The sequence below is a fragment of the Grampus griseus genome (assembly GCF_964374135.1).
Source record: "Grampus griseus genome assembly, chromosome: 1".
Classification (NCBI taxonomy): Eukaryota; Metazoa; Chordata; class Mammalia; order Artiodactyla; family Delphinidae; genus Grampus; species Grampus griseus.
In genome coordinates this window covers 50,613,928-50,636,836 of record NC_139017.1, presented here as the reverse complement: position 1 = coordinate 50,636,836, position 22,909 = coordinate 50,613,928, and the positions used below count along the sequence as shown (strand labels likewise).

The 22,909-nt window shown below is 36.7% G+C and overlaps 1 protein-coding gene across 8 annotated transcripts in view; it reads right to left on the bottom strand.

Annotated features, from left to right (window-relative positions):
- DCAF6 (DDB1 and CUL4 associated factor 6) overlaps nucleotides 1-22,909 on the bottom strand; it is a 172,380-nt gene that overhangs the window by 21,108 nt on the left and 128,363 nt on the right. For 4 of the 8 annotated variants that reach the window (XM_082649067.1, XM_082649069.1, XM_082649064.1 and 1 more), the window contains 3 exons: nucleotides 22,511-22,597; nucleotides 21,949-22,276; nucleotides 16,861-16,902 (listed from right to left, as the gene is read on the bottom strand). In XM_082649067.1, coding sequence (XP_082505193.1) covers nucleotides 16,861-16,902; nucleotides 21,949-22,276; nucleotides 22,511-22,597 — 457 coding nt within the window. The remainder of the gene's footprint in view (nucleotides 1-16,860; nucleotides 16,903-21,948; nucleotides 22,277-22,510; nucleotides 22,598-22,909) is intronic. The other 4 variants (XM_082649068.1, XM_082649070.1, XM_082649065.1 and 1 more) reach the window with 2 other exon arrangements.

Below are 22,909 nucleotides of genomic sequence, written 5' to 3'. Positions count from 1 at the left end.
ATTAGCAGAGAGAATGCCTAAAATCATAATAAGGTCACAGACACCACAAAACACATGACTGGACACAGACCTGCCCACTAGAAAGACAAGATCCAGCCTCATCCACCAGAACACAGGCACTAGTACCCTCCACCAGGAAGCCTACACAACCCACTGAACCAACCTTAGCCACTGGGGGCAGACACCAAAAACAACAGGAACTACGAAACTATAGCCTGCGAAAAGGAGACACCAAACACAGTAAGTTGAGCAAAATGAGAAGACAGAGAAACAAACAGCAGATGAAGGAGCAAGGTAAAAACCCACCAGACCTAACAAATGAAAAGGAAATAGGCAGTCTACATAAAAAAGAATTCAGAGTAATGACAGTAAAGATGAGCCAAAATCTTGGAAACAGAATGGAGAAAATATAAGAAATGTTTAACAAGGACCTAGACGAACTAAAGGGCAAACAAACAATGATGAAAAATACAATAAATGAAATTAAAAATTCTCTAGAAGGAATCAATAGCAGAATAACTGAGGCAGAAGAATGGATAAGGGACCTGGAAGATAAGACACTGGAAATAACTACTGCAGAGCAGAATAAAGAAAAAAGAATGCAAAGAATTGAGGACAGTCTCAGAGACCTATGGGCCAACATTAAACACGCCAATATTCGAATTACAGGGGTCCCAGAAGAAGAAGAGAAAAAGAAAGGGACTGAAAAAATACTTGAAGAGATTATAGTTGAAAACTTCCCTAATATGGGAAAGGAAACAGTTAATCAAGTCCAGGAAGCACAGAGAGTCCCATACAGGATAAATCCAAGGAGAAACATGACAAGACACATATTAATCAAACTATCAAAAATTAAATACAAAGAAAAAATATAAAAAGCAGCAAGGGAAAAATAACATACAAGGGAATCCCCATAAGGTTAACAGCTGATCTTTCAGCAGAAACTCTGCAAGCCAGAAGGGAGTGGCAGGACATATGTAAAGTGAAGAAAGGGAAAAACCTACAACCAAGATTACTCTACCTGGCAAGGATCTCATTCAGATTCGAAAGAGGAATTAAAACCTTTACAGACAAGCAAAAGCTAAGAGAATTCAGCACCACCAAACCAGCTTTACAACAAATGCTAAAGGAAATTCTCTAGGCAGGAAACATAAGAGAAGGAAAAGACCTACAATAACAAAGCCAAAACAATTAAGAAAATGGTAATAGGAACATACATATCGATAATTACCTTAAATGTAAATGGATTAAATGCTCCAACCAAAAGACACAGACTGGCTGAATGAATACAAAATCAAGACCCATATATATACTGTCTACAAGAGACCCACTTCAGACCTAGGGGCACATACAGACTGAAAGTGAGGGGATGGAAAAAGATATTCAACACAAACGGAAATCAAAAGAAAGCTGAAGTCGCAATTCTCATGTCAGACAAAATAGACTTTAAAATAAAGACTATTAGAAGAGACAAAGAAGGACACTACATAATGATTAAGGGATCGATCCAAGAAGAAGATACAACAATTGTAAATATTTATGCACCCAACATAGGAGCACCTCAGTACATAAGGCAAATGCTAACAGCCATAAAAGGGGAAATCAACAGTAACAAAATCATAGTAGGGGACTTTAGCACCCCACTTTCACCAATGGACAGATCATCCAAAACGAAAATAAACAAGGAAACACAAGCTTTAACTGATATATTAAACAAGATAAACTTAATTGATATTTATAGGACATTCCATTGAAAAATAACAGAACACACTTTCTTCTCAAGTAGCCATGGAACATTCTCCAGGATAGATCATATCTTGGGTCACAAATCAAGCCTTGGTAAATTTAAGAAAACTGAAATCGTACGAAGTATCTTTTCCGACCACAACGCTATGAGACTAGGTATCAATTACAGGAAAAAATCTGTAAAACATGCAAACAGATGGAGGCTAAACAATACGCTACTTAATAACCAAGAGATCAGTAAAGAAATCAAAGAGGAAACCAAAAAATACCTAGAAACAAATGACAATGAAAACACGACGACCCCAAACCTATGGGATGCAGCAAAAGCAGTTCTAAGAGGGAAGTTTATAGCAATATAATCTTACTTTAAGAAACAAGAAACATCTCAAATAAACAACCTAACCTTACACCTAAAGCAATCAGAGAGAGAACAAAAAACCCCCAAAGTTAGCAGAAGGAAAGAAATCATAAAGATTGCCTTACACCTAAAGCAATCAGAGAGAGAACAAAAAACCCCCAAAGTTAGCAGAAGGAAAGAAATCATAAAGGAAAGAAATCATAAAGATCGGATCAGAAATAAATGAAAAAGAAATGAAGGAAACAATAGCAAAGATCAATAAAACTAAAAGCTGGTTCTTTTAGAAGATAAGCGAAAATGATAAACCATCAGCCAGACTCATCAAGAAAAAAAGAGAGAAGACTCAAATCAATAGAATTAGAAATGAAAAAGGAGAAGTAACAACTAACACTGCAGAAATACAAAGGAGCATGAGAGATTACTACAAGCAACTCTATGTCAATAAACGGACAACCTGGAAGAAATGGTCGAATTCTTAGAAAAGCACAACCTACTGAGACTGACCCAGGAAGAAATAGAAAATATAAACAGACCAATCACAAGCACTGAAATTGAGACTGTGATTAAAAATCTTCCAACAAACAAAAGTCCAGGACCAGATGGCTTCACAGGTGAATTGTATCAAACATTTAGAGAAGAGCTAACACCTATCCTTCTCAAACTCTTCCAAAATATAGCAGAGGGAGGAACACTCCCATACTCATTCTACAAGACCACCATCACCCTGATACCAAAACCAGACAAAGATGTCACAAAGAAAGAAAACTACAAGCCAATATCACTGATGAACATAGATGCAAAAATCCTCAACAAAATACTAGCAAACAGAATCCAACAGCACATTAAAAGGATCATACACCATGATCAAGTGGGGTTTATCTCAGGAATGCAAGGATTCTTCAATATATACAAATCAATCAATGTGATACACCATATTAACAAATTGAAGAATAAAATCCATATGATCATCTCGATAGATGCAGAAAAAGCTTTCAACAAAATTCAACACCCATTTATGATAAAAACCTTTCGAAAGTAGACACAGAGGGAACTTATCTCAACATAATGAAGGCCATATATGACAAACCCACAGCGAACACTGTTCTCAATGGTGAAAAACTGAAAACATTTCCACTAAGATCAGGAACAAGACAAGGTTGCACACTCTCACCACTATTACTCAAGATAGTTTTGGAAGTTTTCCCACAGCAATCAGAGAAGAAAAAGAAATAAAAGGAATCCAAATCAGAAAAGAAGTAAAGCTGTCACTGTTTGCAGATGACATGATACTATACATACAGAATCCTAAAGATGCTACCAGAAAACTACTAGAGCTAATCAATGAATTTGGTAAAGTAGCAGGATACAAAATTAATGCACAGAAATCTCTTGCATTCCTAGACACTAATGATGAAAAATCTGAAAGAGAAATTAAGGAAACATTCCCATTTACCACTGAAACATAAAGAATAAAATACCTAGGAGTAAACCTATCTAAAGAGACAAAAGACCTGTATGCAGAAAACTATAAGACACTGATGAAAGAAATTAAAGATGATACAAACAGATGGAGAGATATACCATGTTTTTGGATTGGAAGAATCAACATTGTGAAAATGACTATACTACCCAAAGCAGCGTACAGATTCAATGCAATCCCTATCAAATTCAGTGGCATTTTCCACAGAACAATAACAAAAAATTTCACAATTTGTATGGAAACACAAAAGACCCTGAATAGCCAAAGCAATCTTGAGAAAGAAAAATACAGCTGGAGGAATCAGGCTCCCTGACCTCAGACTGTACTACAAAGTTACAGTAATCAAGACAGTATGGTACTGGCACAAAAACAGAAATATAGCTCAATGGAACAGGATAGAAAGCCCAGAGATAAACCCATTCACATACGGTCACCTTAGTTTTGATAAAGGAGGCAAGAATACACAATGTAGAAAAGACAGCCTCTTCAATAAGTGGTGCTGGGAAAACTGGACAGCTACATGTAAAAGAATGAAATTAGAACACTCCCTAATACCATACACAAAAATAAACTCAAAATGCATTAAAGACCTAAATGTAACGCCAGACACTATAAAACTCTTAGAGGAAAACATAGGCAGAACACTCTATGACATACATCACAGCAAGATCCTTTTTGACCCACCTCCTAGAGAAATGGAAATAAAAATAAACAAATGGGACCTAATGAAACTTAAAAGCTTTTGCACAGCAAAGGAAACCATAAACAAGATGAAAAGACAACCCTCAGAATGGGAGAAAATATTTGCAAAGGAAGCAACTGACAAAGGATTAATCTCCAAAATTTACAAGCAGCTCATGCAGCTCAATATCAAAAAAACAAACAACCCAATCCAAAAATGGGCAGAAGACCTAAATAGACATTTCTCCAAAGAAGATATAGATTGTTAACAAACACATGAAAGAAGGCTCAATGTCACTAATCATTAGAGAAATGCAAATCAAAACTACATTGAGATATTACCTCACACCAGTCAGAATGGCCATCATCAAAAAATCTAGAAACAATAAATGCTGGAGAGGGTGTGGAGAAAAGGAACCCTCTTGCACTGTTGGTGGGAATGTACATTGATACAGCAACTATGGAGAACAGTATGGAGGTTCCTTAAAAAACTAAAAATAGAACTACCATATGACCCAGGAATCCCACTACTGGGCATATACCATGAGAAAACCATAATTCAGAAAGAGTCATGTACCACAGTGTTCATTGCAGCTCTATTTACAATAGCCAGGACATGGAACCAACCTAAGTGTCCATCGACAGATGAATGGATAAAGAAGATGTGGCACATATATACAATGGAATATTATTCAGCCATAAAAAGAAATGAAATTGAGTTATTTGTAGTGTGGTGGATGGACCTAGAGTCTGTCACACAGAGTGAAGTAAGTCAGAAAGAGAAAAACAAATACCCTATGCTAACACATATATATGGAAGCTAAAAAAAAAAAAAATCGTTATGAAGAACCTAGGCGCAGGACAGGAATAAAGATGCAGACGTAGAGAATGGACTTGAGGACACGGGGAGGGGGAAGGGTAAGCTGACAAGTGAGAGAGAGGCATTGACATATATATACTATCAAATGTAAAACAGACAGCTAGTGGGAAGCAGCCGCATAGCACAGGGAGATCAGCTCAGTGCTTTGTGACCACCTAGAGGGGTGGGATAGGGACGGTAGGAGGGAGACATAAGTGGGAGGAGATATGGGGATGTATGTATATGTATAGCTGATTCACTTTGTTATAAAGCAGAAACTAACACACCACTGTAAAGCAGTTATACTCCAATAAAGATGTTTAAAAAGAAAAAAAAAACCACAAAAGGCAAAAAAAGAGTGGAAGACCAAAATAGGAACAAACAACAAGGGCAAGAAATAGAAAACACCAATGAATATGGTAGAAATTAATCCAACTATATCAATAATCACTTTGAATGCCAATGTTCTAAATATATTAATCAAAAGACAGAGATTGTCAGAGTGGATCAAACAATATGACCCAACTATCTGTTGTCTACAAAAAAACTCACTTTAAATACAGACTCCCATAGAGTAAAAGTAAATGAATGAAAAAATACATATACCATTCTAACACTAGTCAAAACAAAGCAGGGGTTAACGATAATTTTTTCAGAGGGAGTAGACTTCAAAATAGGCAAAATTATCAGGGGTAAAAAAGAGCATTACATAATGATAAAGGAATCAACTCTTCATGAAGACATAACAATCCTTAATGTGCATGTCTAACTACAGAGGGTCAAAATACGTGAGACAAAAACTGATAGAACTGCAAGGAGAAATAGGTGAATCCACTATTATAATTGGAGACAATTAGGCACTGAATATACTATACTGAACGAAAACATTTAGAGAATATGGAGAAAGACAGGCATTAAACAAACCATCCCTTAAATAAATGTATGATTACATACATACGTACATCTGTCCACTCTTCTCATTTCCCACTGCTATCACCTTAGATTGGACCCCTCATCATCTCTCACCTGGCCTACTGCAATAGCCTCTTACGTAGTCTTGCTGTTTTCAATTTTACTCCCTTCCAATCAGCCATCTATGAAGCTGCCAAAATGATCTAAGACATAAATCTAGTCATGTTTCTCCCAAGTTGGAATAATTTCTATAGCATCCCACTGCTTAAAAAATTGATTTACTCACTCATGCAACAAATATTTACTGTTTAATGAAAACAGATACGCTGTTACGTCTTAGAAAATTAAATCAGAATCCCAAACAGTGTACAAACAAAAGAGGCAGCTTATATAAGGACATTTTAACAGTGTATAACCTTTTGCCAAAGATGGTTTTTTGCTGAATATGTATACACTGTGATTGGAATGTAATTTTTTGTTCAAAACTGAATCTCTGTGTCCATTGAACAATTCTCCTATTCTCCCTTATCCCAACCTCTGGCAACTACCATTCTACCTTCTGTTTCTAATGTTGCATCCTGACACTGGAAAAGAGACTGTTACAAACTAAGTGCTTTAAGCACCTTCAGCCCTCTAATCAGTCTTTTCAATGTCCTCCCAATTCTCAAAGATGGGAGCTCAGAGGAATATTGGCTTTTCCCGATCCTCCCTCTTAATTGGCTTGGAGAAACATTTCTCCAGATTGGGGAATCTCTTCCAGGCCTGACACCAAAGCCACACTCAGTGCTCAGCCCACTACTATAAAACGGCCTCTGCCTCGGAGTAATAAACAATTCAAATAGTGGGGATCTCTAATGAACCTCAAGGGGGTTCCTGCCTCTGAATCTATTCCTTCTTGTTTAGGTGTTTGAGAGATACATGCCCTATTCTCCTTAGTTCCTCTATCCCTCTACCCCTACCCATTTATTAAACTAAGACTTCTTAGAGAAGTATCATGCTGGAATTTATTTCTCCCAAAAGGGAGAAATAATTCTAGAAATTGATAGTAGTCATCAAAGTAACCCACCAGGTGAATTAAATGCTCCTTCGACATCTTTTACTTGTTTAGTTTCTAATAGAAGTAGAGCAGAGTCTTGGAAACACTGACCATTTGTCCCTATTGAATCAACTACCACCTTCCTTATGGGCAAACTGATGTTGGCAAAATTCACAGTGCACCTCCCATCAAAATTCAAATAAGTCCCTCAAAACTCTTCCCAGAATTAATTAATATCCTTTAAGTATAGAAGCCCTTCAAGGCATGAAACCCATAATAGAAGATTACAAGGCTCAAGGTCTCATTACCCTTTATACTAGCCCCTATTACTCTCCCATTCTTCTGGTGAGAAAACGTAAGGGCCGAGGGTGAAGGTTTGTCCAGAACCTCTGAGCAGTAAATAACACTGTCATCCCTTGACACTGTTGTTCCTAACACTCATATGTTACTAACAGCCATTCCTGCCGGAAGCAATTTTTTTTTTTTTTTTTTACTGTAATTGATTTATGCAGTGCATTCTTTAGTATTCCAGGTGATGAAGCTAGCTAATACCTTTTTGCCTTCACTTAGGAACAAAAAATTTTCACCTGGACAGTAATGCCTCAGCGTTTTACTAAGAGTTCTTATTTATCACAAATTCTGAAGGCTGATATAAAGTTCCCTAGAAACTTATTTACAAAACAGAAGTAGAGTCACGGCGGTAGAAAACAAACTTATGGTTACCAAAGGACAAGGATGGGGAGGGATAAACTGGGAGACTGCGACTGACATATACACACGACTGTATATAAAATAGATAACTAATAAGAGCCTGCTGTATAGTACAGGGAACTCTACTCAATACTCTGAATGGCCTATCTGGGAAAAGAATCTAAAAATAAAAAAAGAGTAGATATAACTGATTCACTCTACTGTACGCCTGAAACTAACACAACATTGTAAATCAACTATACTCCAATAAAAATATAAAAAACAAAACAAAACAGAAAAGTTCCCTAGAGGTTCTACTTTGCAATATGTGGATGATTTGCTTCTTTGCTCTCCTTCTCAAACCTCCTCAAAGGAAGACAGTATTCACTTGCTAAAGCTTTTAGCCTTAAAGGCTTAAAGTTGCCAAAGAAAAATTGCAGTTTGCCCAAACCCAGATTCAATATTTAGGGCATCTGATATCAGAACGAGGGCTAAACCTAGACCTTGACAGACTTCATGATGTCCTAAGTTTCCCCAAACTCAAAACCTAGTGCCAACTGTGAGGTTTTCTTGGTTTGGTTGGTTATTGACGAAACTGGATTCCAAATTTCTCTCTTATGGCCAAATTTCTATGTTTTCCTTAACAATAACAACCCTGGCCCAATTTTATGCGAAGAAGGAGACAACATAGACTTTAAAGGCCTTAAAGGAGAATTTGATGAACCCACCCGTCTTTGGGCATCCCAATTACCACATCCCCCCTTTTCTTTTTGTATATGAAAAGAAAGGGAATGCCCTTGGGGTGCTGACCCAAAAACATTGCCCCATAGGGTATTACAGCCAGCAACTGGACCCTGTGGCACAGGGATACCCCCCTTGCCTTAGAGCTATTAAGGCCACTGCCCTTTTGGTTAAGGCCACTGAGAAAATCATTATGGGATCCGCTTTAACCATTTTTGTACCTCATGCAGTAGAAGCTCTCCTGAATTCTCATCACACTCAACATTTCTCTGCCAGCTACCTCACCTCCTGTTAAATCCTTTTGTCAGCTGCCCCTCACATCATTCTTCTACGTTGTAATACCTTATCCTGGCTACTCTTCTCCCCTCCATCATTTTCAAAGTCCCTCATGACTGCTTAATGCTGATGAACTAACTCCTGACTCCTGGTGATGATCTACAGGAAATTCCATCAGGTAATAATGCCGACTTCTCATGGCTCACTGAGGGTTCTTTAAAAGGTGACAATGGCGAATACTGTGCTGGGTATGTTATTCCAATTCCTTTTAGTGTTGTTGAGGCAGCATCTTTTTCTATGGCTACTTTGACCCAACAGGCTGAATTATACACCCTTACACAGGCTTGTACTTTAGCCAAGGATAAAACTGCCAATATTATATTTGAGTTGGCCAAAAAAGTTCATTCAGTTAGTGAATACGTTGTTCAATAAAATTCTTGATGAAAATGAAAAATGTCTTTTATTTTTACTTAAAACAGAAAGAAACTTTTTAGCCAACTCAATACTAATAGTAGATATGCTTTTGGAGTAGCTCATGATTTTGGAATGTTATGGAAGCAATGTGGCTTCCTTACTTCCGGTGGACATAAAATTTTAAAATGGCCCCTACGTTCAGAAATTATGAATGCAATACTCTTACCTCCCACTGTCAGCTATTATTAAGATTCTGAGGCATTCTAAACTTGACTCTCTGGAAGCTAAGGGAAATCACCTTGCCGATATTTCTGAAAGGAAGGCTGCCCTTAAAGGAACAAACAATAGCCAAACCACTGTCATGGTCCAAAGGGATATTTCTCCAAATGATAATTTAGAAAAACTGGCTAGAGAATCCCAACAATTGGCCTCAGAAAACGGAAAACAAGATTGGAAATTCAACAACTGTTGGTGTGATAAAAAAGAGAAAGCTCTGGTTTGGACCAAGTAAGAACCCAGTTTTACCCTGGAGTCTAAAATTCCCACTTCTCACCACTGTACATGCATTAAACCATTAATCTACTAAAAAAATGTTAGTCTTCATGAATCAGTATTGATGGGGAAACATTAATAAGGTTGCAAAAGTATCTCACTTGTCCCACTTTTCCAAAGTACAACCCAGGGAAGCCTGTTCATACTGTTCCCAGACATTTTAAACTGCTTAATGGACCATTAGGGATCCAGCAAATGGATTTCACACAATTTACTCCATCTAATGGATACAAATATGTTTTAGTTATGGTCTGTATGTTTTCACACTGGACCAAAGCCTTCCCTTGCAGACAGGCTACTGCCTCTTCTGAGGATAAATTTCTTTTGGAAAAGATTATCCCTACCTGGGGAAATCTTCCTTAACTTCCCAGTGATTGCCCAGGTGCTTCAAAATGTCTATGCTGTTTGGCTAGTTTTACAACACTATTACTGTTCTTACCACCCCCAATCCTCTGGTTTAGTCGAACACACTACTGGTATTAAGATTCAACTGTCAAAATTTGTAAAGGCCCTCCAAATACCTTGGCCAAAAGCATTGCGGCTGGTCCTTCTAAATTACAGGTCCGCCCCTTTTGGAACTCATAAACCCTTAGCCTTTGAGATAGTCACAAGATGCCCAATGCACTTGGCTTCTGCTTCTTTTGACCTAAAACTGATAAAAGGAGAGATACTCTAATATTGCAAAAGCCTAATTGCTTCTATTAAAAATAATGTTTTGGGAATTCCCTGGTGGTCCAGTGGTTAGGACTCCATGCTTCCACTGGAGGGGGACCGGGTTTGATCCCTGGTCAGGGAACTAAGATCCTGCAAGCCGTGTGGTGCGGCCAAAAAAAAAAAAAAGTTTTGACAGATCAATCTTTTCACAGTGTGCCCTTGGGAGACAAAAACTTGAAACATCACACCTTGCAATCTGCAAATTTTGTCTTTTAAAAAAGACACTTCCAGATGAACTCTCTTCAACCTTGCTGGAAAGGCCCCTATCGAGTACTGCTAACCAACCCTTGTGCTGCCAAACTCCCAAGGAATAGACTCTTAGAGTCACATGAGACACCTAAAGAAAGCACCAAACCCTGACTGGACCTGCACATAATCTGGTGACCCGAAAGAAAAGATTTCCTGGAATTGACGCAGATGACATCTGATGAAACAGTTTTCCCCAGATATCCAGAAAATGCTTGTTGGAAATTTGTTGCTAAACCTTTGATGATGACATAATGCTTCAGGTGATCTCCAATGTCTATGATCTTGATAACATATGGCCTTTAGACATAAAGTACCTTAGAGTTTTCCCTCCTACCCCTCCTTCCTTGTTACTCAAATGTGACCTTAACAGGCTTCTAATCTGTGCACTTTCCCTCCAACGTGAGATGCTACACCCAGCAAAAGTCCTTCATGATACTGAAGGACAAAAAGCTAAAACTAGAAAACGTGACTCTTGATCAGCAATGCTTTCAGAGAAAGGTCTTGATCAAAAGGGGGAAATGTTAAAAATTAAAACACAGAAATTTGAATTAAATACAGTTGGGAGTTTGGAAGGGGGAGATCTCATGTCCTGCGACTACAGCAGAGCCCAATAGAAAGAAGGAAGACATCTCTTCTTTCCTGAAAAAGACTCAGCCAATGAAAACCCATACTCTTTATTTACCATAGCCCTCTCACCTTCCTTTTCCTCTCTATGAAAGCATTATCCTTCCCTTGTGGGGGTGGGGTGGGGGAGGGGGAGACACCTGAGTGTAGCTCATCATGGTTGCAGACTCCAAACTGCAATTCTCTGACTGATCCCAAATAAACGCATCTTTGCTAGAGAAATATCTAGCAGTCTATTTGTTTCAGGTCAACACTGGAAACAACCTAAATGCCTATTAACAGGAAAAAGGATAAATTATGGTAGAGTCGTACAATAACTTATAATACAGCAGTAAAGCTGATTGAGCAACAGCTATACATAACAGCATGGATCAATCTTAGTAACATATTGTTGACTGGAAAAAAAGACAGCAAGTCCCATTTATAGTGAGATATCCTTTTTTATAAAGTTCAAAAGTGGGTAAGATAAATTAAATAATACATTGTTTTTGCATTTACATCTGGTAATTATCTGGTAATTCTTTGTTTTTTAAAGCAAGGCACGATACACATAACATTCAGATGAATGATTACCACTGGTACAGTGGGCAGGGGGACAGAATGAGGAGGAGTATAGGTAGATCTAAGGTACTAGCAGTTTTCTAGTTCTTGGGTTGGGTGGTGGGTTCATGGGTATTTATTACATTAATAAATAGTAAAGAAAATGAGCCAACCATGAATCAACAATGATAGTGTGTCACAAACCAAGAATTATAAAAATACAATTCTCCCTTTCCTCAGATTAGGCCCTTAATAATCCCATTGCCTATGCAAGGCTCTATCACTGCAATTACTGTGTTGTAATTATTTATGCGTGTCTGTGTATCTCACTGAACCAACAGCTCAGAGAGAATGTGTCTTCATTATCCTTATATCACCAGCATCCACGACAGTGTCTGGTTCATACAGTTTATTGAATTAACTAATCAATACAAAACTGATTATCCGGGAATTTCAAAGTAAAAACAACTCAAAGTATTAGCTATTATTTTATTTTGAAAATATCATTTAATAGATGGGAAAAAAAGACAGTGAATCTGAAGGAAGTACATTTGACCTAAGAAAATAAAACCTAGATTCCTGACTTTACATTTTGATCCTTTTCTCTTCCCTGAGTCTTTATATTTTATTTTTAATACTTCATATTCTAGAAAATTCTGTTTATAAAATGGTCAGCAAAATTTCTTAAGATGTCTCCAAGCTCAAATTAGAAAGTTACATCAATCAGAAAGAGTCTATAAGCCTTATTTTTTAAAAAAGATATTAAACTGGCACATTTAGTAGTTAAAAAGACAACTAGACCGAACTACAAAAAGACATTCTTAAATAGCACTAAAAATATAAAGTGAATTACTTTGCCCATTGTTTTCAACATGGTAAAAAAATCCTTTTATAAAACATATTTACATATAGCTAGAGTTGGAAATTCCCTGGCGGTCCAGTGCTTAGGACTCTGTGCCTCCAGTGCAGGGGGCATGTGTTCCATCCCTGGTCAAGGAACTAAGATCCCCCATGCCAGGTGGTGTGGCCAAAAACCAACAACAACAAAACATATAGCTAGAGTGGTAAAATTAATCAATACTATTGATATTATTAAAATAGCTTGTAAAAGAACAAAATATTAGGGTAGAAAAAGATGGCTTAATCAAAAATTAAATCTTTCCATCTTAAAATAAGTTGAGTTTGCAGACTTCCCTGGTGGCACAGTGGTTAAGAATCTGCCTGCCAACACAAGGGACACGGGTTCAAGCCCTGGTCCGGGAACAACAAATCTCATGTGCCACAGCTACTGGCTGAGCCTGTGCTCTAGAGCCCACAAGCCACAACTACTGAGCCTGCGAGCCACAGCTACTGAAGCCCACGTGCCTAGAGTCCGTGCTCCGCAACAAAGAGAAGCCACTGCAGTGAGAAGCTCGCACACCGCAAAGAAGAGCGGCCCCTGCTCGCCGCAACTAGAGAAAAGCCCACGCGCAGCAACGAAGACGCAATGCAGCCAATACATAAATAAATAAAAATAAGTTGAGTTTGCATTTATTTATAAAACTTGAGATTGACTTTTTCCATTCAAAGATCAAAATATTAGGTTTTTATAAGCATACGGATGCTATTCTCAATCCCTACCTCTTCCCCTGCTCCCTGCAACAGGAGAGTTTCTGTAATAAATATTTTCTCTATTTTCAGAACAGCTATAAGACTTTGGGACGAGAACCAAGTTGTTATGGTATATGTCAAAGAAACATTCCCTAGGCAAAAGATATTAAAACAAAAGAATAAGTTAAATTCTACTTACTTATGCCTCACTGAATATGCTCATTTTAACTCTAGATACCAGTATACGAAGTTCAATTCTCTTAATTTATACTATATATACATTTTTCTCATATTAACTTAGTGGTTTTTAGAAAGAAAACCTCATTGACTTGAGCCTCCAAATTTAGAGTTTGTGATTATTCTGAGTTAAGCTCAAATTTACCTTTAAATTATCAATTAAAAAAAAGTTTGTTGGCCAAACGAATCTATGAATAGAAATTTAGAAAAGATATGTTACTTGTGTTTCTAAAAATAATACTTTTGGGCTTCCCTGGTGGCGCAGCGGTTGAGAGTCCACCTGCCGATGCAGGGGACACGGGTTCGTGCCCCGGTCCGGGAAGATCCCACATGCCGCGGAGCGGCTGGGCCCGTGAGCCATGGCCGCTGAGCCTGCGCGTCCGGAGCCTGTTGCTCTGCAATGGGAGAGGCCACAACAGTGAGAGGCCCGCGTACCGAAAAATAAATAAATAAGTAAATAAAAATAATACTTTTAAGTTCTTTAAAGCACTTGTTTATAGTAAAAGCCATGTTAGTGTTACTAAGTCATCTACTGTCACCAACAAGGTCTCTGGATTGGAATTTCAGTCATTTCAACACATACCTTTTACAAGTATCCGAAATAAGAGAGGTGGATGAGTTGCTAGAGAATCTTGCTGTTTCTAGTCCTTTTGTGTCTGGGTGGTGGTGGAGGCAGGCAGATTGTATTCTTTGCCTCAAAATGTGTTAGTAAATAAAAATAAAGGATGGCAGGCCTGATGCTTCTACCTCTAAAGAGAACTTGACCTTTATGTAATGTTTCCTCCATTGTTCTGCCTGTCTGAGACACTGAACCCTGATGTACCTGCTTGCCTAGACGGTCTGTACAAATATTGTGATTCATGGTGAACACCTACTTTCCTTCAGGGTCTGGAATTTAGGGGGTTGTGGCTGGGTGCAGAGGGTGCCTATATGATCAGCCCCAATAAAACTGCTGGATTTCGAGTCTTCATTAAGCAGGCTTCTCTGGGCAGAGAAGCAAGTTAACAAGTGTTAACTGCTTTTTATCGCTGGAAGAATGGGCACATTGTATGGACCACACTGGGTGGGAGAATGTTGGAAGCTTATGCTTGGATTCTTCCAGAGTCCATCTGATGTGTTTTTCCCTTGTCATAATAAACCATAGCCATGATTACAAGTGACTCTTAGTTCTGTGAGCCTTTCTAGCAAGTCATCAAATGTGTGGAAATGTTGTCAGACTCCTAAAAAAGTAATTCATAGCTTTTCATTTATTTCAACTTTTAGGAAGCAGAGGAAGAAGACAGTAAGCTGGATTATCTAAGGAAATATGAATAAAAATTTAGTTAGCTATAGTTTTAGATAAAAAGGTGTCTTCTTTGTCAACTTTTATTTATGTATTCATGTATGTATGCTGGCCTTAAAGGTGCTTACATCTTACATAGGGAAACATGTACACACATATACACAATAAAGTGTTACAGGTAGCATAACAGATACATATAAATGCACACAGAAGACATGTTCAATCCTACTTGGGATTATGCAATGTATAGCCAGGAAAAATTTCAAAAAAGAGCAGCTTAAGATGCATGTTGAGGGGACCTCCCTGGTGGGCCAGTAGTTAAGAATCCGCCTTCCAATGCTGGGGACACGGGCCGGATCCCTGGTCGGGGAACCAAGATCCCACATGCCACGGGGCAACTAAACCTGCATGCCGCAACTAGAGAGCCTGCACGCCACAACTACTGAGCCCGCGTGCTCTGGAGCCCACGCACCACAACTAGAGAGAAGTCCATGTGCTGCAACTAAGACCCGACACAGCCAAAAATCAATCAATCAATAAATATTAAAAAAAAAAAAAAGATTCATGTTGAAAGTTGAGGTGGCCAAAATGATGATGATGGTGATGGTAATAGGAGGTCATTTCAGTTAGAGTGCACAGAGTAAGATATGGAGGCATAAGGTGTATTCAGAGACACTCCAAATATGTAGAGTATGAGCAATTCTTGGCAACAGCCATAACACAGAATGCCTTCTACTTCAATGTTTTAGCTTTTCTATAACTCACTTAGAGCGACATGGTACTTTTAGGTTGCAATCTTCACTGTAAAAGTAGAAATTGGCTTTGTGTGCTTAGGATGCAGGGTATAAGTCAGAAAATCAAAAAGCCCTGAAACAAATTCCATTCTACTATAATTTAATTAGAAAGTGCTAATTACCAACAGACCAGTTTGCAAAAAGTTACTCCAAATATACCTTAATGTTAAAAAAGTCTATAAACACCAGCACAAAAGCAAAAACAATTTTGAGATGTTTATATGAGAATCCTTGTGAGAATGGGAGGTAACCAGGGCTTTCTATGTAGCTACAATATTTCTGGCTTATTTCATCATTTCTGTATTTCCCATGAGGAACTCTACGAATTTTACATTTCTGATTGTTGCTATATATTATGTTTTATATTCCCCTTTGTTTTAGAAACATATGATAAATAACAGACACGTGCCACTAGAATTAGGTACAAGGTCGATTTTGTCAGTAACCCAGGTTTTGGGTAAATGAATAATGGAACTGAGGTTCACTTTAAAGTAACATTTAAAAATGTACCCCCTTGCTAGTCTTCAAATTACAGAAGTGTTTGAGAGTTATGTATCACTTGACATGTGATACTAAGTTACTAACCGATTTATGAGAAAACTGCTTTCTTTAAAAAAATCAGAATCTTAAAACTATGCACAGAATTAGACTCAAGTCCATTTTTTGTTACTGATCTCAAGGAAAAGGAGCATTTTTGAATAATACCAGAAAGTTGCTAATTGTTACCTCCAATCAAGTTTTAGAAAAACATAAGTTGCATTCTTCAACAAAATAGTCAAAGCAAGTAACTAATATTTAAAATACATCATTTCACATTATAGTTACTTTATCATATGACACACTTGAAGTGAACATCAATTATATCTGCACACAGGAAATTTCTTTTCATTCTATTCCCATGCAGTGCATGCAGCTAAATATAGTTTGTGAAAAGCAACCCGCTTTATAATACTTAGCACTTAGAGTTCAGTTAAGTTCAAAGAAGTATTAACTGTTAATAGGAAAGGTGGTTAGCTGTGGAAAAAGAGGACCTGCAAATTCATCATAAAGAAAAAGTAAAATAATGAAGGAACATACTGAATTACCTCATTATTCTATCACCTATTGTTGTTCCTCTGATATTAAATCTAGTGAAGGGAACACAATAACTAAAGTCACTCACAAAGACTTCAAAGAACCAAATATTTAAAGCATTAAGGCCACCACTTTTATCGTTAATCATCTAAATCTAAAATACTTTTGTTTCCCTTTGTGACTTAGGGTATTATGTGAGAATATGTCATTCAACTAAATGTGTATGAGCAAATTAAGGAAACAGAAACATTCACTGAAGATAGATTAGAAGGAAGACATTGCACTTAATCCCTTTTATCTTTAAAAAAAATTAGAACCTAACCCTGTTAGGTTCAGATTCATATTATCAATACCCTCAACTGGAACACACTAGCTCCCCAGGGCTGAGTTGCTCTTTGGGAACTAAATAATTAAGTCCTGAGCTGGCTCATTTGTCCTAACCATAAGACTGTATAACCAGCAAGCAAAGAATAATAGAGCTTTTAACTCCCTAGGAGTTCAGTTCTTTCTCTATGATTACTTTTCCTCTGCAATTTTAATAAAGAATAAACTTGAATCACTAGAAATACTGAGAAAGTGATTATAATGATGACTAAATAGATGACAGCAAATTTACAGTATGCAAAGGATTTTGGCTTTAAAAATGAAGGCCATGTTCCACAGAGTCCAGAGTAGGTAAATGGAACCAAATTTCTATGCAAATAAATATTTTTTAAAAAAGTAACTAACAGGCAATATACAGTTAATATCTTTAATCTTTACATAAAAAATCTTTACAGTATCTTAATTGAGTCTATTAACTAAAAACTATTCAAGACTATGTGAGAACTTCTTCAGGAAGCTTACTTAGATACTCGTCTTTTTTTTAGAGAGCAAAAAACCTCTCGGGTTTGGCAAGAGGAAGAGCTATCAGCCAGGCCATCATTCTGTTTACTAGAAGATGGATTTGGCGCTGTGAAAACAGTTTACATGAAGACCATCTAAATAATATACCTGACCACTTTCCTTTCATTCCAAGGGCACCTGTTTACGTTTCTAAATCCAATATATAAAATCACTAAGAGAAACACATACTCCTTTCATTTATTGCTTTTTTTATACCATATTAGAAAGTATATGTTTGATTAATTGTTTCTTTCTTCAATTTAGTTTCCATTTAACGTTCTGTGTTCCTGCTGTAGACAAAGTTAAAGGGGACTGAACGTGGTGATTCATAGATTTCACTGTTTTAAACTTTGGTTATCTGTCAATAGAGGCATTTTACCATACACTATAGCTTGGTTTCTCTCTATAAGACCTATTTGCTATAAAGCAGGGATCAGCGAACTATGGCTCTTGGGGCAAATCTGGCCAGCTGCCTGTTATTCTAATGGCCCATAGAAGAATAACAGTTTTTACATTTGTAAATGGTTACATTTTTTAAATGATTATAGACGTGCCTACATAACTGCCTCCATTTTGCCTCTTGGCCAACAAAGCCTAAAATATTTACTATCTGGCTTTTTAGGAAAAAGTCTGTTGACCTCTGCTATAGAGAGTCCCAGTTATATTTATACCGAGACTAGCTATAGTTAATGAGCAGAGCATTCCATTTTAAAGTACCTATGTTAGTTGTTAAGGCCTTTATTTTCTAAGACATTTCCTTCTCATGCTTGTTCTCAGCTCAGAAATGAAAACCTGGGTCATATTTATTTAACCAAATTATAAGAATGCAAATCTTTATTAAAAAATCATAACTTTGTGTTGCAAAGAACTGTTTTGATATTTTTGTTAAATGCGTTGAAAATGGCTTAGCTATAAACTTTTTAGGTTTCATTTAAAAAATTAAATGTGTGGCAAAAAAATTATGAGATCCACTATGTAATTCTTCATACAAATTAAAGTACAGATCTAAGTATATACTCTTTTACCATTTTCAATTTTGGGACCATCTCTAGCCTAACCAAACTAATCTTGACTGCGTTTCTTAATGACCTTTAAGACATGCATCCTTTTAGTTGGGCATTTCATCCAAGTGTGAAATGTTTCCTTAGATTCTAAGAACCAAATGGTATTTTTACAGTAGAGCTTTGAAATTCTTTGTCCCTTTGGAAATAGAAATTCTCAAAATTCATATGCCTATTTATAAGCTGGTAAATTATTCTTTTCATGTTCTGAAGAAGCAAAATTTTCTTAAACTTTCTCTCTTTAGAATAAAAGTCAACATACCCATTCCTCCAAATTTAGAAGTAAGATAAATGGGCAGTTTTCTTCTGAAGGATGAACAGCCCTTAGAAAGGTACAGAAATGAAAAGTACATTTTATATAGGTAGTTCAAGATTTAATCAAGATGGTGCTCAGGAAGTTAGGAACTATCAAAATTACTTAGAGAAAAGTCAGAAGGAAGATTTTCCACCATTTACAAATTTTTGGTAAATAGCTAGGAAAGAATAATGCAAAGGAAAACTGATGTAACTGTGAAACAGTCACTATAATCACTTTAGCATTACCTCAGTATGCACAACTTTGTGTGTGTGTGTGTATATATACACATATATACATATATAATATTGAATTTATTTCATATATTTATGAAAACTGTTTTCCATGTTCTTATAAATGGCTTGTGTATCTGTCTTCTCTTTTCAGTAAGTTAACTTTCTCAATGGGAAGAATTTTATTATTCTTCTGTTACTACTACTATGTCCTATAGAATAAAACAAAATAATATATAGGACAAACTAAGGTTAAATACCTAAACTGAGTGTACAGAATATTAATAATATTTAGTTTAAAAAACAAAAAAAGCAGGGAAGCAAATGTAGACCCAGAGGTGGTTTCAAATCTGGACCTAACCATGAGAGCATGAATTCAAGAGTACGTGCGTGAAGTGGGGTCACTTCCAGGTTGTTGTCCCTGATCATCTCTCCTCTAAAAGAGTCTGCTAGTCTAGTTCAGCACCTGGGTTTCTTGGGTCAAGGAAGCTATCAGGTGCCAATTTTGTGGCAGATCCAAATCTCAGGAGAATCCCTAAAACATATAAATCATCTAAGTATTATGAAAATGATAAGTAAGTGATAACATTCTATAGAAATACACTATCATTTCTAGTCAGATATCCAAAATAAGGACAATATGCTGCAAGACATTTTGCATTCTCTAGGACCCACTCTCCCCACAAATCCTCCTTTCTCATTCATGTTATACTACTGTGTAAAAAAAAAAAATCTCCTTAGGTCTAGAATATACAAAACCCCTGCTTAGCACCTCAGTTTCCTCAGCTATAAAGCAGGCTAGGTAAAAGTGTTAAATAATTAACCTAAATAGAAGATGCTAAATAATTATGATTTTTTGCAAGTGTCTAATATTTACCAAAAATATATGATTTCTTATTTAAACAAACAGACCTGGTAAGTGACATGGTGCATTTTACTAGAAGTTGATACTTAAATTTTATTTTCCATTATGACCTTAGTATCATTTTAAGCTATGTAAGTACAGAAAAAAACCAAGGACATATGTTTGCTTACATCATTAGAAAGCCATAAATTTACGAACTTAAGATAATTATAGACTCTAGCTCTCCACCCAGGGTTTTAGAAACCATCAACTTGATTTTCAAATTGTGCTATGCTTGCCAACCTTCTCTGCATACATCAAGCGGTAATAATATCGTAAGGGACTCCCTCTGGGTATGGAAAGAAATGAAACTAAGTTTTACTTGCCTAAAATATATACTAAGAATTTGAAGACTAATGTGTGGCAGGTAACGAGAAGATGTTTGATTAGTCTCTAAATACAAATATCAGCAAAGATTACTCCCTCTACATTTAAAAACAGGGTCATTGCAAAGTAAACACGTTGACCAAATATGACCAAAGGAAGATACATATCTATCTTCATAGTTAAGAAAAGGCAGTTTCACTGAACTGCAAGCTACAACGTTCAGGAATTTTGCTTGTCCTCTGTTAGTCTTTATCCCTGTAGCCATTCTTACTGTAATTGCTTTTTAAAGTCTAAGTAGCTACACAGAATATCTTGGTTGTTTAATACACCTGTCATTTATTCAGTGCTTTCAATTTGAGACAAGTCCTTGCACTGACTGATTTTTTTCTAAATTCTGACAACAATTCTAGACAATCATAACCCCATTTTATAGATAAGGAAACTGAACCTTAAAGAGACATTAAGTAATTTGAATGATGAAGCAGCTAGTAAATGGTAAAAACAGAATATAAGTCATTATGCTCTTAATCATTATATAACATTGCCATTCTTTAATGGGAAATTAATCTTTTCACTTGACAGAAATGTCAGCATATTTTATAAATAGCAGAACATTGAGCATAAAAATATGTGATGTGGGTTCTTCATGCTTGTGTAAGCTAGGATTTTAAAGATAAAATTTCATTCTCTGGAAGAAGACAGAACTTACAATGAGATATGATGGCACTGATTATGGAAATAGCTTTAGAAATGTACGGAATGCAATATAGTTTAAAAGATTTACTTTATCTACTAAAAAATAAAATATATCCTTATGAACACATAATATGAAAAATGGAAAAAGTATATGAACGTATTAGCAATTTAATTCTTTACTGTAGTTATAATATTTGTTACTTGGTGTGATTTTTCATTTTTGAAATTGAGTTACTAAGTTTAGTAGAAGTCAGAGAAAAACATACTGTTCTCAAAAAGAGAACTTTATCACGCTACCTTAATCCAGGGCCAAGAGAGAAGCAGAAAAACTGAACGTTGAAAAAACCCAAAACTGATAAAGGCCAGGATGTCTACAGGGCAATCTGACAACTAAATATAACTAACTTCATAAATAACCTGTTGGTCATTCTCAACATTCCTTTCTCTTGATCTGTAAATTGAGGACCAAGCCTTAGTGCTGAAGATACAGAGCAATGAGACATTCTATTCTCCACAGTTTGCTCAAAGAATGTAATACATGAAATTATTTATAATTTAGACAATTCTATGAGTTTATATGACTGAGACACCCTTAGACGAAACAGCTGTCAAAAATGGAGAAACTCCTTTATGTGACTTCAAACAAAGGCTTGTGAATTATACTCTTTATAGTTCATGTTAATTAAAAATTTACCAACCTATCACCAGGTCCTGCTCGATACCTTGCACCTGGGATCAGCACTGGGTCATCATCACTGTCATCTGTGTCCTGGAGAGCAGAGTCCCTGGCCAATGTTTCCTCATGAGCCAAAGGCCCAATGGCTTCTGTTTGTGACTGAGGTTCGGGATTGCTGGTACTCTGACTGGTAGCACTTTCAGTGCTAGTTTGATCTGAAGTTCCTGGTTCCTTGCCTTTTTCAGACAAAGTGGATTCTTCGGGAACCCCACCAGGGCTATCAAGATTGAAGTCATTCCTTTCTCCTGAACCGGAATCCAATGGCTCAAAAGTAAACTTATCTGATTGTGCTGTCAGAAAATAAGTAGTAACAATTGGTCATGTTGGCAACACTAATTATTTAATCTAACTTCAGAGCTGACACTTAGACAATTTCTAATATAAAGTCTAATCCCCCTATATGAAGAACAAAATTCCACAACACATCTATTTGGAAATGGTCTCTAACTCTGGAGAGACTAATACAGATTAAGGCTTCTTTTTCCTATATGAAGGAATTATCTAAAAAGAACATGACAACTCACCTATATCTATACTGTTCTGAACTGTGCTTTCTGCAGACGTACCTCCCTGAAGTGTTGTCACATCCTCTGATGATTCTTCAGGAGCTTCTGGGAATTCAACCAAATTATCATTAAATCCTAATTTTGTTTTTTAGAAAAATAAACACCAATTGAATACTCCAGCTTTCCTATATATAAGCAGTTCTTAACCCTTTTGGGGTCGTAGAAACTTTTGACACTCAGATAAAAACCTCGCCCTGCCAGTGTAATGCAAATACTATGTATGTACCCACAAAACTGTAAAACGCTATTAGGAAGAAATGTGCAATTGTGCCCACTGCCTCTTCCTAAAGCCTATGTGTGGACCTTCATGAACTCCATGTGAAGAATCACTGCTTTAGATTAGCCCTCACAACTGAC